Source organism: Danio rerio, chromosome 4 (assembly GCF_052040795.2).
Source record: "Danio rerio strain M-AB ecotype USA chromosome 4, GRCz13ab, whole genome shotgun sequence".
NCBI lineage: Eukaryota > Metazoa > Chordata > Actinopteri > Cypriniformes > Danionidae > Danio > Danio rerio.
The window spans coordinates 38,013,430-38,028,491 of NC_141024.2; the positions used below are offsets into that span (position 1 = coordinate 38,013,430).

General features: G+C 34.8%; 2 protein-coding genes across 2 annotated transcripts in view; both read right to left on the bottom strand.

The window, feature by feature from the left end:
- The window catches only part of LOC101883542 (uncharacterized), a 152,168-nt gene extending 149,627 nt beyond the window's left edge, over window positions 1-2,541 (bottom strand). Inside the window, exons 1-2 of the mRNA XM_088650303.1 lie at window positions 2,491-2,541; window positions 1,988-2,137 (exon numbers count right to left, since the gene is read on the bottom strand). Of these exons, the coding sequence (XP_088506429.1) occupies window positions 1,988-2,072 (85 nt within the window). The 5' untranslated portion in view covers window positions 2,073-2,137; window positions 2,491-2,541. The remainder of the gene's footprint in view (window positions 1-1,987; window positions 2,138-2,490) is intronic.
- The window catches only part of LOC137491105 (uncharacterized), a 698,540-nt gene that overhangs the window by 304,732 nt on the left and 378,746 nt on the right, over window positions 1-15,062 (bottom strand). The gene's annotated exons all lie outside the window — the stretch shown is intronic.

Genomic DNA, 15,062 nt, shown 5'->3' on the forward strand with positions numbered 1-15,062 from the left:
TTAATTTGGCTTTAGTGTGCCAGTTATTGTATTGGTCTTGCGACCAACAAAAAGCCTTATCCCCCCTGCGCGCCACATATATTTTAAATGTCTGGGTAAAAAAACAAAACAAACCAAAAAATTCCCTTTGAACTAAAAATTTTTATTTGAGAAACTTTTAAAGTATTTTGGAGCAGTAAACATGTCAGGCAAGATTATTCTGATGAATCATTGACTTCTGCTGTCTTCACTAGTTACAAAAGCACAGATTTCTTTACGATTTAAAACGGCATCTTTGGATATATTTTCTGCTGGAGATACTGTTGTCCTGAAAAACTAAAAACATAAAAACCCTACACTCTAATGTTTGCATATCATCAGCATGCTGTAATTCATTTCTAACAGCAGAAGTCATTTTTAGACTAGTTTGTTTTACCAGTTTTAGTCAGTGCAATGCTAAACGTTATTGTTCCACTATAATTTGTTTTTGTCTCACGTCGTCCCACAGCAACATTATATAGTTTAGAATACTGTACAATGTTTTATAATGATTAATTATTTTAGTGTCCATTTTATTCAGCATATTTTTAATTAGGGGCATCCATGTTTTCTGACATACTTTAAACCAGGGTTTCTACAGGTTTCACCAAGTTAAATTTAAGACTATTAAAGACATTTTTAAGACTATTATGAATGAAAATTTAAACTGATGAAGGGCTAAAGCAGTGGTCACCAAACTTGTTCCTGGAGGACTGGTGTCCTGCAGATATACCTTCAACCCTAATCAAACACACCTGAACAAGTTAATCAAGCTCTTACTTGGTATACTTAAAACATCCAGGCAGGTGTGTTGAGGCAAGTTAGAGCTAAACCCTGCAGGGACACCGGCCCTCCAGGACCAGGATTGGTGACCCCTGGGCTAAAGGCTAAGGAATTTTTAAAAGGCCAAGATGAATTTTTTTTAATTTGTTCTATCAAAAAAATATTATATTTAATACATTTAATAATAAAATAATAAATGAATAATAAAAAATTACCATATTTTAGATATTTCTTAGCAAAATATTTTAAATATTGTGTAAAAACAAGCAAGCTTTACTTGTATCCACACAATTTTTTTCCAACATAAACTTCAAAAAAATAATAAAAAAATAAAAAAATATTTTCAACGTTTTAAAAACTATAATAAACTAAATTTATTCGCAACAATCTGTCCAGGTCGATGTCCTCTGCAGTAAATACATGGAGCACATTTAAACAAATGTTATTGTAAGGAAAATAATTAAACCATTATGATAAATAGAGTTAAAATGACCTTTTTGAACATAAGTTGAGTTATATTGAGATGAATTGTTGGTTATTGCATGGGTTTTGGCCAGATTACGAAGCAAAACATGAACAAAGGAAAATGAAGACTTGTTTAAAAAAAGATTCAAGACATACAACACAATATTTCAGTAAATTTAAGACTTTTTTAAGCCAGAAATTTGGATTTTGGAATTTACAATTTTTTTAACTCGCGGAAATCCTTGTTTATACACAATAACCCTGGTAATTAGTTATAATAATAATGATGTAATTCTAACTTGGATACTATCTGTGAGAACTAACAACTACTAGTAACAATGGAAAGTACTAAGCCAACACTATCACTGTAATAGCAGATATCTTCTATGAGAATACTTTTTAATTTAATGTTTTTATATATTTTATATAGCGCCAGTGCTCAAGAACTCTTTACACACAGTGGGGGTACAAGAAAAGCAATAACTAACGAATTAAGAAGGTAGGAGACTAATAATACATAAAATAATGACAAAAGACCTGGGGACAAGTAACAAGAAAGAAACTCATTCCTGTCTTTCAATGAGTGCTTATGTTAGGGGAACCAGGCAGCACACTCAGGGCTGCAAGATGGACTTAATTTAGTATTCTTATTATTAAAATATATCTGAATGAGGATCAGATGACTTTTCAAGATCAAATGTCTTTGAGAATAAAAATCAACCTGTTTGTTCCTGTGGATCTTCCTGTTTGACTGGGAATGTTTCTTCAATCTTCAAATCTTCACTCTCCTCTTTAATAAACGCCATCTTTATAACAGTGTGGAGATCAGTCGCTTTAGCAGGAGTTTTTCTCTGTGTTTGGACACTTTATCCTGTTTAAAATGAACAAAACAATAAAAATGTCCTGTTTAAATAAATAAAACAATGAACAGAAACAAAATAACTTCTCTTTAAACACTTGCTTCAACAGTTTCTTTATATGAAAGTAATTAACAAAAATAAATCAGGTAAAAGGTTTCATTAATACTTATTACACACTTTTCTGTTAACCCACTTTATTCAAACAATAGCCTGTAAATACTGAGAATAAAATAGTACTGCGTTGTATAAAGGGTTAAAATAATATGTCCAACAGCAAGAACATAATTTAACATTGTATAAAAAACTAAAACTTTAGAACTTTAACTTTAAATAGGCTTATATCTGTAAATGTTTTAAAACAAACCTTTCTCCAGTTGAATCACAGCGCTGAAGCGGCGCCGCCTGATGACGTCACTCGCCGCGTCAAAATAAAAGTATTTTTTTGGTTAGCTTTTTTCCATTTACTGTTGCAGTCATGACAAACCTTTAATGTAAATATTTTAAGACAAAGGTTTAATTTATTAAATAGGATGATTTCACTTTATTCTAAGTATGTATAAGAAATGGAGTACTAGTTTTAATCAGCTCATTTGTGGGTATTGTTTCTTGCTCTGACTTACCGGATTTATTTTTGTTAATTACTCTCATATAAAGAGAAGTTATTTTGTTTCTGTTCATTGTTTTATTTATTTTAAACAGGACATTTTTATTGTTTTGTTAATTTTTAAAGAGCCCATATTATACATGAAATAGGGTCATATTTTGGTTGTAAGGGTCTCCAACAACAGTCTAATATGCATGCAAGGTCAAAAAACACTTTCATGGTCTTATAATCTGCATTTATTTTTACCTAATTATCCCAGCGACTCCTGTATGAATCGTTCAGTGATTCATTTGTTCCCAAACCCCTCCTTAGCGCGAAGCTAATCTGCACTGATTGGACCGATGACAGTCTGTCGCGATTGGTCGACTGCCTTCAGTCAGAGAGTGAAATGGCCAATAGCTAATCAGCAATTTAAAAAGTAATCACAGTTCATACACGCTAGATAGTGTAGGCGTGGATTTTAGCTGCCACACACACACACAAACACACACACACACACCTCTGGACGACAACGCTCCCGCTTCCGCCCGCACCCGCCAGGTTTTAGCCTGAACCCGACCGCTCCCGCTTATATTTAGAATTTCTTGTCCCGGTGCCCGAACCGCCCCGTTTTCTGCCCGCCGCGCCCGATCCCGCTAAAGAGCGGGGGAGAACATAACCGAAAATCACCCAGCAAAACAGTTTAGAGACAGCCAGACAGAGCTCGCTCTCTCTCTCTCTCTCTCTCTCTCTCATACGCGCGCACTAACACATACACACAAGCGCCAAGCAGACACACAGGCAGGCAAAGCTCTGTCTCATTCGCATAGCAATATCCACGATATTGCTAGACAGCCCGCTCCCGTCCCAAATTAAACCTGTTACCGACCGCTCCCGCGATTGATTCGGAAATTTATTCCCGCGCCGCAGATATCTGGCGCGGGGACAGCCGCAGGAATGCAGACCTCTACCACGGAGCTCCGTAAACAAACAGCACGCGTCGCGTTTTTAACGTGACTTTGCACGCGATAAGAGAATATAGCCAGTTAACCTGATACAGTACACGCGGTTACAAGTAACAAATCACAACTAAATACATTTGCAAGCTAGAGTCAACGAGGCAACTTTAATCGCACGTACTTACACTTGAGAAATGGAGGAAGAAACCCATCCTGACGTCCATTAGTAAGTAACTCTTTACTGATCCTTACTTTAACAAACGCAGATGAAGTATTCTTTGTAGCCTGTAGTTTCCAGAAGTTTCCAACTGCTTGGTTATAATGCTGAGGTTTTATCTCTGGGTAGAGAATCGATAATGTCCATCTGCAGTGTGACTTCAATCGACCGGCATGTTTGTGTGTGTGTGTGTCTGGGTTTCTGTGTTAGAGGGCGGGGCCTCAGGTTTGAAATCTCCCGGGTTTGCGCGTGCACGTGAATAACTTGGTTTCGTTCGTACGTCATGGCGAAACACCTAATGAATCGGTATCAAGGCGACTCGTTTGAAGCACTATGAGTCGACTCTTTTATAGATGAATCAACCGTTTTAAACACTGTATTCTTACAGATTTAAGCCTTAGCTAGATACTTCACTTCACTTAGAGCTGTTACACTCTACATGGAGGGGAATTTTCAAAAACCCATAATATGGGCTCTTTAAATTTAACTTGGTAACACCTGTAGAAACTTTGGTTTAAACTTTGATTTAAACTTTGGTTTAAATTATGAGTTAGAATTACATCATTATATATTATTATATAGTAACTAATTACCAGGGCTATTGTGTTTAACCAGATTTCCACCTCTGAAAGGATCTAGTGCACTCAGACACTGCTCCAAACAAATCAACGCTGTTTTTCAGCGTTCAGAAAGCACATAAACTATACTTTTAATAAAATCCATGTTAGCCATTTTGGCATTTCCCTCAGTCTTCCTCCAGACTCTGGCACCTTAATTTCCAAATGACATGTAAAATTTGCTTTCAGTCCAGTGCTGCTTCTCTGTAGCCCAGGTCACGCGCTTCTGCCACTGTTTCAAGAGTGGCTTGACCTGGGGAATGCAGCACCTGTAGCCTATTTACTGCACACGGCTGTACACAGTGGCCTTCTTCACAATCTTCCTCAGGGTCCGGTCACCTCTTCTCGTTGTGCAGCGTTTTCTGCCACAATTTTTCCTTCCCACAGACTTCCCACTGAGGTGCCTTGATACAGCACTCTGGGAATAGCCTTTCCTTCAAAAATTTCTTTCTGTGTCTAACCCTTTTGCTTGAGGGTGTCAGTAATGGCCTTCTGGACAGCAGTCAGGTCGGCAGTCTTACCTATGATAGCGGTCTTGAGTAATGAACCAGGCTGGGAGTTTTAAAAATCCTCAGGAATGTTTTGCAGGTGTTTAGAGTTAATTAGTTGATTCAGATGAATAGGTTAATAGCTCTTTTAGAGAACCTTTTCATGATATGCTAATTTTTTGAGATAGGAATTTTGGGTTTTCATGAGCTGTATGTCAAAATCATCAATATTAAAACAATAAAAGGCCAAGAACAACTTCAGTTGTGTTTAATGAATCTAAAATATATGAAAGTCTAATGTTTATCAGTACATTACAGAAAATAATTAACTTTATCACAATATGCACATTTTTTGAAAAGGACCTGTATATTTAACTTTCTTGTTAATTAAATCCCATTTTGTTATTTAACCTATTTTTATGCAACAGTCAAGTTGCATGGTAATTTGCTATGAAGAAAAGGATTTTTTCTTTTTTTTTGTGGGCTAACTTAAATGAAATTGTGAATATAGATCTATATAATCACCTTGCAATTTTGAAATTATAGATTTTTTGCTTTGAGTATAGATTATTTAATTCATAAGAGCAGTTCAATCTTTTATGAAGTTTGCTGGATAAAAATATAACATTTTGAAATATTTATAATTATCTGCCTATATATATAGCGGCTATCGGCCTTTAAGTCTAAAGTGTTATCGGTTATCGGTATCGGCCAAAAAATCCATATCAGTGCATCCCTAGTAATTATAAATACATACAAATAAAAATAGGCCATTTACAGCTTTCAAATCGATGTCTTATCAATGTGACCAAAATAACTTTTATGATCAATTATGTAAGAAACGCTGAAAAATGGACTGACACAGTTTCAATTTACTAGTATTTCTATGTTATGGTGCTTTGACACAATTTACATAGTAAAAGCAGTAGATAAATAACGATGAATTTAATTGAATCTGCTTAAATGTGGACCAAACACACCATGATGTGATTTATTTTACATTTAATGTGCATCAAAAATACAGTGTTTGAAGCCAATGTTTCCAGTGTTTTTTCACTTTAAAGCTTTTAAAGGGAGTTTTTAAGACTTAAAGGTGCAAGTAGGTGGCAACGCAGTGGCGCAGTAGGTAGTGCTGTCGCCTCACAGCAAGAAGGTCGCTGGGTCGAACCTCGGCTGAGGTTGCTCCGGTTTCCCCCACAGTCCAAAGACAGGCGGTACAGGTGAAGTGGGTAGGCTAAATTGTCCATTGTGTATGTGTGTGTGTGTGGATGTTTCCCAGAGATGGGTTGCGGCTGGAAGGGCATCCGCTGCGTAAAAAGGTGCTGGATAAGTTGGCAATTCATTCCGCTGTGGTTACCCCGAATTAATAAAGGGACTAAGCAGACAAGAAAATGAATGAAGGTGCAGTAGGTCATTGTCTTCAGCAGTATTTTTTGTTGTGCTGGCTGAAAATCTCCTCACAGTCCAATAGTAATTATTACAGTAAATTATTTAAATGTGAAAAATAAAAAATGTTCATCCAATTAAATATTGTCGGGCTGACGTCTCGTAACATAAGTAAATATGTAGCTCAATAAAATAAGTAGCTCAATCTGTCTATCAGCAAATGCAGATTTGGTCTTTTAAGCATCTGTTTATGCATATACGCCATTAATGCGTGCCCGCCAGCTAGGGCTGGGTGATTTTTTTGATTAATTCGAATAATCGAAAAAATTCTGTTTTTATTAATATTATTATTTATATATAAAAATATTTGATACATTATAATGGCATTAATTCTCTTTGGTTCACTCTCTGTATGAAGCAGGTGGCACACCAGAAGCGCCGTGCAGCACCACGCAGCGCCATGCATTTTAGAATTCTGAACATAAGTTTCTTTACACACACCGGCTGCACCTAGCCATGACTCAGGATGCAGTTCATATTTCAGCCGCACCACAGAGTGCCATCCGATTAGTTTCATGTTAAATATGTGCGCATCTGTGTGTGATACTTTAAATTGTCATGTGCTGGTGTGCAACCTGCTTGACTGCCAGTCTGGGTTTCAATCATGGTAGTTACGGACTGAACACAGAGACTGGACAGCCTAACTTAACCCAATGCATGCAGTTGTGGGCAGTAAAATCCTACGTGACTTCACACTTTACTAAGTCACGTCTGTGTAGATTGTCAAGACATATTCCCTCATTAAGTCGATAAACTCGATCTCAACATGTATGAAGGACGTAAAATCCTGCCATGTGAAAAACCACGCCGGTCTTAGATCTTTTGGTTTGAACACGAGCAGAGATGAGCAGCTGACAGCTGTAGCAGTGAAAATGAAAGTACCCACTCCCATGATGTCATTTAGCGGACCTAGTTGAAAACCAGACAGATCAGGCCGCATAATACAGAGAGTGGTGCAAAGTGCATCAAATGATCGATATTTAAAAGGGGGGGAAAGAAAAATAGATTAAATATATTATTTTATATTAGACACACATCTGGTGCTTTTATTTGCTCCTGCTATACGTCCACAACTTCACACATTTTCCATGTTCCTTTACTTCCACTGTATCTTTTTAAGAAAAAGGCATCAGCATTGCAATCTGTCATTCAATCAGAAGAAGACAAAGTCAAAACCGAGCTGACAGCCAATCTTTCCCAGGCTCAGCAAAACTTGCAAAAAATACAATGTTCCTAAACCAAATGGTTTTTCAAGTTACTTATAAAGAGAGTGTTACTTCAGTCATGTTGTTATGTTTTAAGTTGACTAGTTACACAATTAAAAAAAATTGAAATCGAAATCGTGAATCGGTCAAACTTTATAAAAAACCTAGATTTTTCTTTTTTTGCCAAATCGTCCAGCCCTACCGCCGCGCGTGCATGCAAGACAGTTACATTCTCGCCGAAATCAAATGCTGAATTGAAACTTTTTAAACTCCTGAATCAATATTGGAGTTACTTCTGCACGCTGGAGGAAGAACGACATTATTACTGAAGTAATTCCGTTAGAAGGTTAATGTTCTGTTTTAAAACTATTTTAGCTTGATGCAGAGCTGATGTAGAGTTTGTTGTGAATGGGTTTTATGCACAGACCTGTTCTTCAGCCACTGAAATCTCCCGGTGAAAGATTGATTTGACTATTTTCAGTTTGATAAGGTCCTTTTACAGCATTGATAATGTATTTAGTTTAACAACAAAACATCAGTAAATAGCGCTATTCTGCCTGGATCTACTTTTATATTCACATTGGGTCATTTCTGAACAATGACTGTACTGGTTTTTTTGGTTTTTCTCTTACTAAATCAAACTCAGTCTGGAGGTTATGAATATCAGAAGAATATACTTTATTGTCGACAACAAAGGAGAACTTTCAGGTGACCCCCAGTAGCATCTCTGTCTGAAAAATTCTGACTCACTCAAAATTCTAACCTGTTTAAATAGTCTTCTACACCAGTTTTTTTCTTTGTTCTCCATATGTTACACAAGATTCCTCCTAGTTTAACCCCTGACCCCAAATTCCACCTCTGACATCTGTTTCCTGAGACACCTCAGGCTTTTTTACCACTCTCTTTTCATCCCTTCTTTTATGACCCCTAGTTGTTTCCTCAGGCCATTTCCCCTTTCCAATTGTTTTAATGGTATATAAGTCTACAAGCAGATTATACACATATAACCTGAATATATAGATTAACTTCACACTCCAAAGAGCACAAAATCCACCTCATATAATCCCTCCTCTTAAGACTTTAAGTCTTAATATTCTTGCTTTTGGCCCATAGTGCAACTCCATGATCTAGCCCTCAGCCATATTACCTAATGACAAATATATGTCACAGTATTATTACAAATGACCAAATCATGTAATTGCACTTTGGAATAGAATCACGCCAAACCTCTGTGTCCTGTTCTGACGAGGACACAGTAAAAGACTTGATTCTATTTTGTTGATATCATCATAAAAGTAGTATTTTAAGCATACAATTAGTTATCTATTTGCTTCTGGGGGTCATGATTATTTAACATACAGTAAAAAATAAAACTAAAACAAAAAATAAACATGCACAATCTCCCAATCTAGGGTCACAACACAATATTCTAATCTAACACCCACAAAACATAATCCGTAGAGTATGTTGATCTTCAGCCCAGATACTTTGCGTATCGTAGAGAGCCGCCGTTTTGGGGTAGAGGTTACTAGCACTTAGCACCCAAGGCATGGATCCTCTTCATCATCCTCTTTTTTATCTAAACTATAAAATTTTTTAGCACTAGTTCATCTTTTTGACCCTAAATCTGGCACATACTTGCGAGCATTCTTTGTTTCGTTCTAGCCTTAAAAAGTGTTGCTAAAGACTTTATGTTGAGAGTCTATAACCTGAAGTTGTGGTGATTATCATCACTTGAACTTGTGGCACCTTCTGTATTTCTCACTCAGGTATATAATCAGAATTACTCTTTTAACTGTTCTGATGAACTGCTTCTGCCACACTTTGCAATTCGTTGGTTTGAGCTTTGGGATTTTCTGCCTCCTCTGTTTCCCGTTAACTTTCTCTTGCTGGAGTTTTTTTCCTTTGGCATCCTTGTGCAGTGTCTCCGATGGTACCCAGTTGATGGCATCCCCTTTGGTAACCTTGGCATAAGATCCATTTCTCCTGACTTCACTCCACTTTCTCCAGAACACCTCAGATATACTCGATCACCGGATTAATCTCCTGTTTCTGGTCCTTTCTGGTTTCCTGTACAGATATCGCTTTGCACATGGCAGTTAGTTTCCTCATAAAAGACCAAACTTCTTTCCAATGCATTATAAATGTTCTCCAAACATTCCACAAGGTTTAATACGAGATTACATGCAAGGGTCGACCCAATAGTACTTCATGCAATGTTAGTTGCTTGTTTCTGTAAGTTTTCATGCAATTACTTATTAATGCAAAAGGTATATTATTTTAACACATCTTGTTAAACTAGGCCTTGAGGGATCATCTTCAGCTCTTTCAACTATTCCGTACAATTATGTGTAATTGCTCAATTTACTTGATTTCCAATACTTTATCAATTCATTTATTTATCTATTCACTGAGTCACATATCCACTTATTTATCTACTTAATTACTTTTATTCACTTTAATTGACTTTAATTACTCAAATTTATTTATAACTACAGACACATTATTTGAGCTTTCTTCAGAAGTTATTCCAAATCTGAGACTTCTCCTATCTTAAATGTAATAACTGTTCCTTCTTCCCTGCTCTGCTGATGGAATTACCTTCACTCATCTACCACAACTGCCATGCCCAAAAAGCTTGTATCTCTTGCCCTAAGCTAATTTTATCATTTCACAACATCCACAATCAAGTTCTTGAATATCCCCTTAAGCCTATTGCTGATCTTTTACTCACATTCTACTTTACACATATGTCACATGTGTACAACAATTCACCAATCACTGCATTCAAAAAGGAGATTATTTTTTCCAAATCATTTTGCTTGCTACTTAATTTTCCTTATCACTTCACTTCACCCTTGATTCAAACCATGTACATCACCAATGACAATATCTAGAAATGCTGTTGCCTCAACAATCTGTACTTTGTATGTATTACACAAATCTTATTTGTCTTTTTCGTTCACCTTTAATGCTACATATGTTCATAAAGACTAGTACGTTGTTTATTTGTACTATAATCTAATTAAGGTTGTGACTCTATACTATTATTAGACCTGCTACCCTATTTTCTTTAATGAAAATCAATTTCTTATTTAGCATCTTAACAGTTATTATTGCATCTAGAATAGATACAGAATCTTGAATTAAATTCTAAACCCGTCATCCCTAAAATGTTTTATTTATGTCTTTTACTTAGCTTGAGCTAGATGTACCTGCAGATAACTAAATTCTACACGTCTTTTTTACTTTAAGTGTAACCAAGTGTCTACCCTCCTCTGATAATTAACTGAACCGAAATCAATTATTTTAACATATTTGGCATCCAAACTAACAAATTTAAGTACAGTGCGTGTTAAGAACCTCTGCTAAGAAATTCTCTATCACTGACTGTTCTTAAATCATAAATTTTACAACATCTAATTTTGTCTGCTTTGACTAATGCCATAATCAAAATTTAAATTCAATTCAAATTCAAATAGAATCCATTTTATTCGTCACCTACACACTCACAACCGAATTGAAATTGACTTTAATTAGAAATGCCATAACATATCTGAGTGTTTCTCTTATTGCTATGTTCTCAAATGTTTCTATAATGCCTATTCCAGCATATAATAGACCTGCATCTGGTTTAATTTTTTATTACTCCTTCCTATGCTGGCTAATTTTGTTTTCCCTTAATGTCCTGAACTGTTAATCATTATTAAAATTTGACACCTAAATAATTTCTTATTTCTGAGCTATTTCTTATTTTGCATTTTATATTCATTACCATTTTCACTTTTCAGCATTTTCAGCTCCTAATTCCGTCCTGCTCTCACATCAAACTGGTTATTCATAAACTTTTGTTGTAATTTTTTATCAGTTGACTGAAAAATCACTGGATTTCTTTATAGGTTCCTCTCTAGCTGATCTGATTTTTCTCCTTTAGTCCTTAATTCTTTTTTGCTTTTAATTATTTCTTCACATTTGTAAAACAATGTGTTTTCTGTTTTTAAACACTTTTCTCTTTCACATATTATTTTAGTACATTTAGAATTGTTACTTTTTGGCTTATTCAGTACTGTGAGTTCATTTTACTTTTTTGTGTTTCTATTTCTTCTTTAAATCACTTTTCTGTCTTAATCTCTGACATAATTTTTCTCCCAAATCTAAGTTTAGTTTGCTCAAAATAAGTTTTCCCTAATTTTAACTTAAATACTTAACTCCATCAACTTCTAACCCAAATTATTATTTTTTTTTTAGTTATCAAAAACTATCTTTTATTATCTTTTTTATCACCACCATGCATTATAATTTATCCTCCTATGTTCAATAATCTATGAATTAACCTATGAAAATTAACCAAAATAATTTAACATTCTTCATAATTTATCATTTCAACATAACACATTTAAAGTTTCATCGTACATTATCATCTAAGACTTTTCACAGTTTACATGATACTTTTCTTTTATTCAAATTGATAGGAGTCTGATTTGATACAAGAATGGGTAGCTACACTTTTGCTCTTATTTTGCCCTCTGAGTGGTCACATTGTACTCAATTTGGACTATAGGTCGACTGCTTTGAGATGGACTACCAGACTCCCCCTCCTCACACCCTGAGAAGACAACTGGTTCATAGATTGGTGCAGTCTTTTCTGTGGTGTCCATATCAGGGCACAGTGTTTCCCCCTTCTCTCTTAGTGCTGGCTTCTTTCATTGAGCTGTTATAAAGATCTGGTGGAGCGCTTTTTCTCTTTGATCAGTTCATCATTAGCTTGTTTGCCTCTTTTTAGTGTCTCTGAACATAAGTAGCCTTTCCAGTCCTCAGTAATTCCTGGGCATGCAGTGTCTGCCTCACTGCTTTCACAAATGTCCACAGCCAACAGTTTGTCCATTGTGTTTTTCAAACACCTTTTCCATTTGCCAGTGCACTCAGAGATGTCTAGTAGGTAAGAGACCACAGTCCCCCAAAGTCCATCCCTATGTCCTCTTAATTAATATATGGAATTTAGCTCATAAAAGTCTTTCCTTCTTTCCCATTTTTTTTCCATCAAATGAAGACTCCTCTCATCTATTTTCTCCTCTTTACGGTTTAACAGTTTATTTTTCTCTAATTCACAATCATTTTATCATATGTAAATGTTTAATTTTCTATATCTTTAGTGTTCTTCTAAATAATTTCTTTAGCTTCAGATTATGCTTTACTTTACATTTCTCCTCATCTATGCTAGTGTTCCTTGACTAGCCACTCATTTTTACATTGTAACATTTTCTATACTCAGTTTCTATTTTTTCACTGCTTACATCAAATGTTTCTTCTGTTTGCCATTTGTCATTATCTTATCTTTTATTTTCTCTGTCACATATTTTAGTATTGCATTTTTATTTCCATATCTGTTTTTCCATACCTGATTTAATTCAACAATACTACATGGTGGCCCAATATCTGGAATAACTGTTCGAAATCATTACTGCTATAGCTCAAAGTTAATATTATTAATTAAATTCACATATTTATTTACTAAAAGCATTTTTCATTTTTGAATTGCAATGTTTACTTATCAATTTAGCTTCTTACTGCTTAAACTTTAAAATTAATTTTTTAACTCACTCTAATGCATTCTTTAACATTTACCTAGCTTCTATGATTTTCATCTGAATCAATGTACTTTACTACAAACAAATGACATAGCTGACTTTGAGAAAGATGACAAAACATTTTTTTTACCTTAAATCCAATCAAATTCTCTGAAGTCAATTATTTCTTTAAATTGTTACTGCTTTTTTCTTTTTATCTTATCTGTTCAATGTGCCTATATTGTAAGCATATTTTAAACATCTAATTTTATCTATGAAACAGTGGACTTATTTTTTCCTATTTCTATTTTATTCTTTTTCCTTTCTGTAATTTGAGTTTTTCGCTCTTAGGTTTTCTTATACATTTTAAAGCTTATTTTGTTACACATTTTATAATTAAATCTTCAATTAATCAATATTCATTTTCAAGTTTTCTTTTTCTATTTTATTCTCAATCAAAGAACTAACTTATATGTTATTTATCCATACTTATTTAGTAAATCTATTTGTTTATTACTACATTCTTTTACTCCATATTACCTTTATCTCTATATATATTGATCACTATGGCTTCATTTATTCTTTTTCATTAGTAGAGTTTCAAACTCTTTTCTATATAATATAACTCTATTATTAGTTTTTCCACATTTAATTTATCTTACTATACTACTTTATAATTTATCTATTCATTTATAACTTATATTCTATCCAAATTATGTTAAAGTCTATGTCATTATTTTATCTATAGTTTGATCTCCTCTCATTAACTCTCCTCTTCTCTGTTTCCCTAGTGCTGTAAAAAGGCAATCTATTGTTCACACATGGACACCATAAATCTCTCTCTTACCCCCATCCTGGAGCAGACTGTCTTTCACCTGTTGCTATGTAAAGAATTTAAGTCCACTCTGCCTATTGTTCTTTTTTAACATATTCAAACTTAAAACACAAAGATAATTTCAGAAAAATGTTTATTCTTCTGCTTTTTACTCTGTGTCTTTCAAATGCACATGTTCCATTAGTTTTAATTTAGGAGACTCCTTTCTTTCTATCATAATCTCTTCTCTTAAACTGCATCAATCACTTTTCTTCTTGCTCTTTAAATCACACCACACATATGCAGCCCTCCTTTTATATTATAATATACTATAATCATTATTTTAACCTACTCCTTATTGAAAACATACTTTTAAACACATTCACACTTCTAATCTTATTACTTTTCCTCTTCTCATTCACTCCTCTCCTCCACTCAGTGTAACAGGAGCTGCATCCCCCCATCCTCATTCCATTCAAGGAGGAGGAAGGCAGTCTTCTCTGCCCACCAATGTGGACTATTTTGCCACAATCTGAAGCAGCAAATACACAAACACTTAAATTAAATAAATACTCTACACTACACTCCTCTTGAGTGACCTGTCCGAGCAGCCCTCTAACCTTAGAGCGGTAACCACAGGCTTTCTTGCCTACCCATGCAGCCCTTTGTTTATCTCATTTAACAAAGCGGTATCGTAGGTCTTAGCGCGCATCTCTCTACTTTAATCTGCTTTAATCTCTTAACTGTTACCACACATTAAGGACTCTCTCTTAAAACTTATAAATGCTCTATGCATTTCTTACATCATTATTAATTTCCCAAATCTGGGTAACAGTTACTAGTGATTGTTTATCCTATCCATCAAGGCCCACTTAGGAAAACACAGATCATTTGCATACCTTACTCTGCTTTAATCTCTTAACTGTCACCACACATTAAGAACCCTCTCTTAAAACCTATAAATGCTCTATGCATATCTTATATCATTAATAATTTCCCAAATCTGAGTAACAGTTACTAGTTAATGTTTATCCTATCCA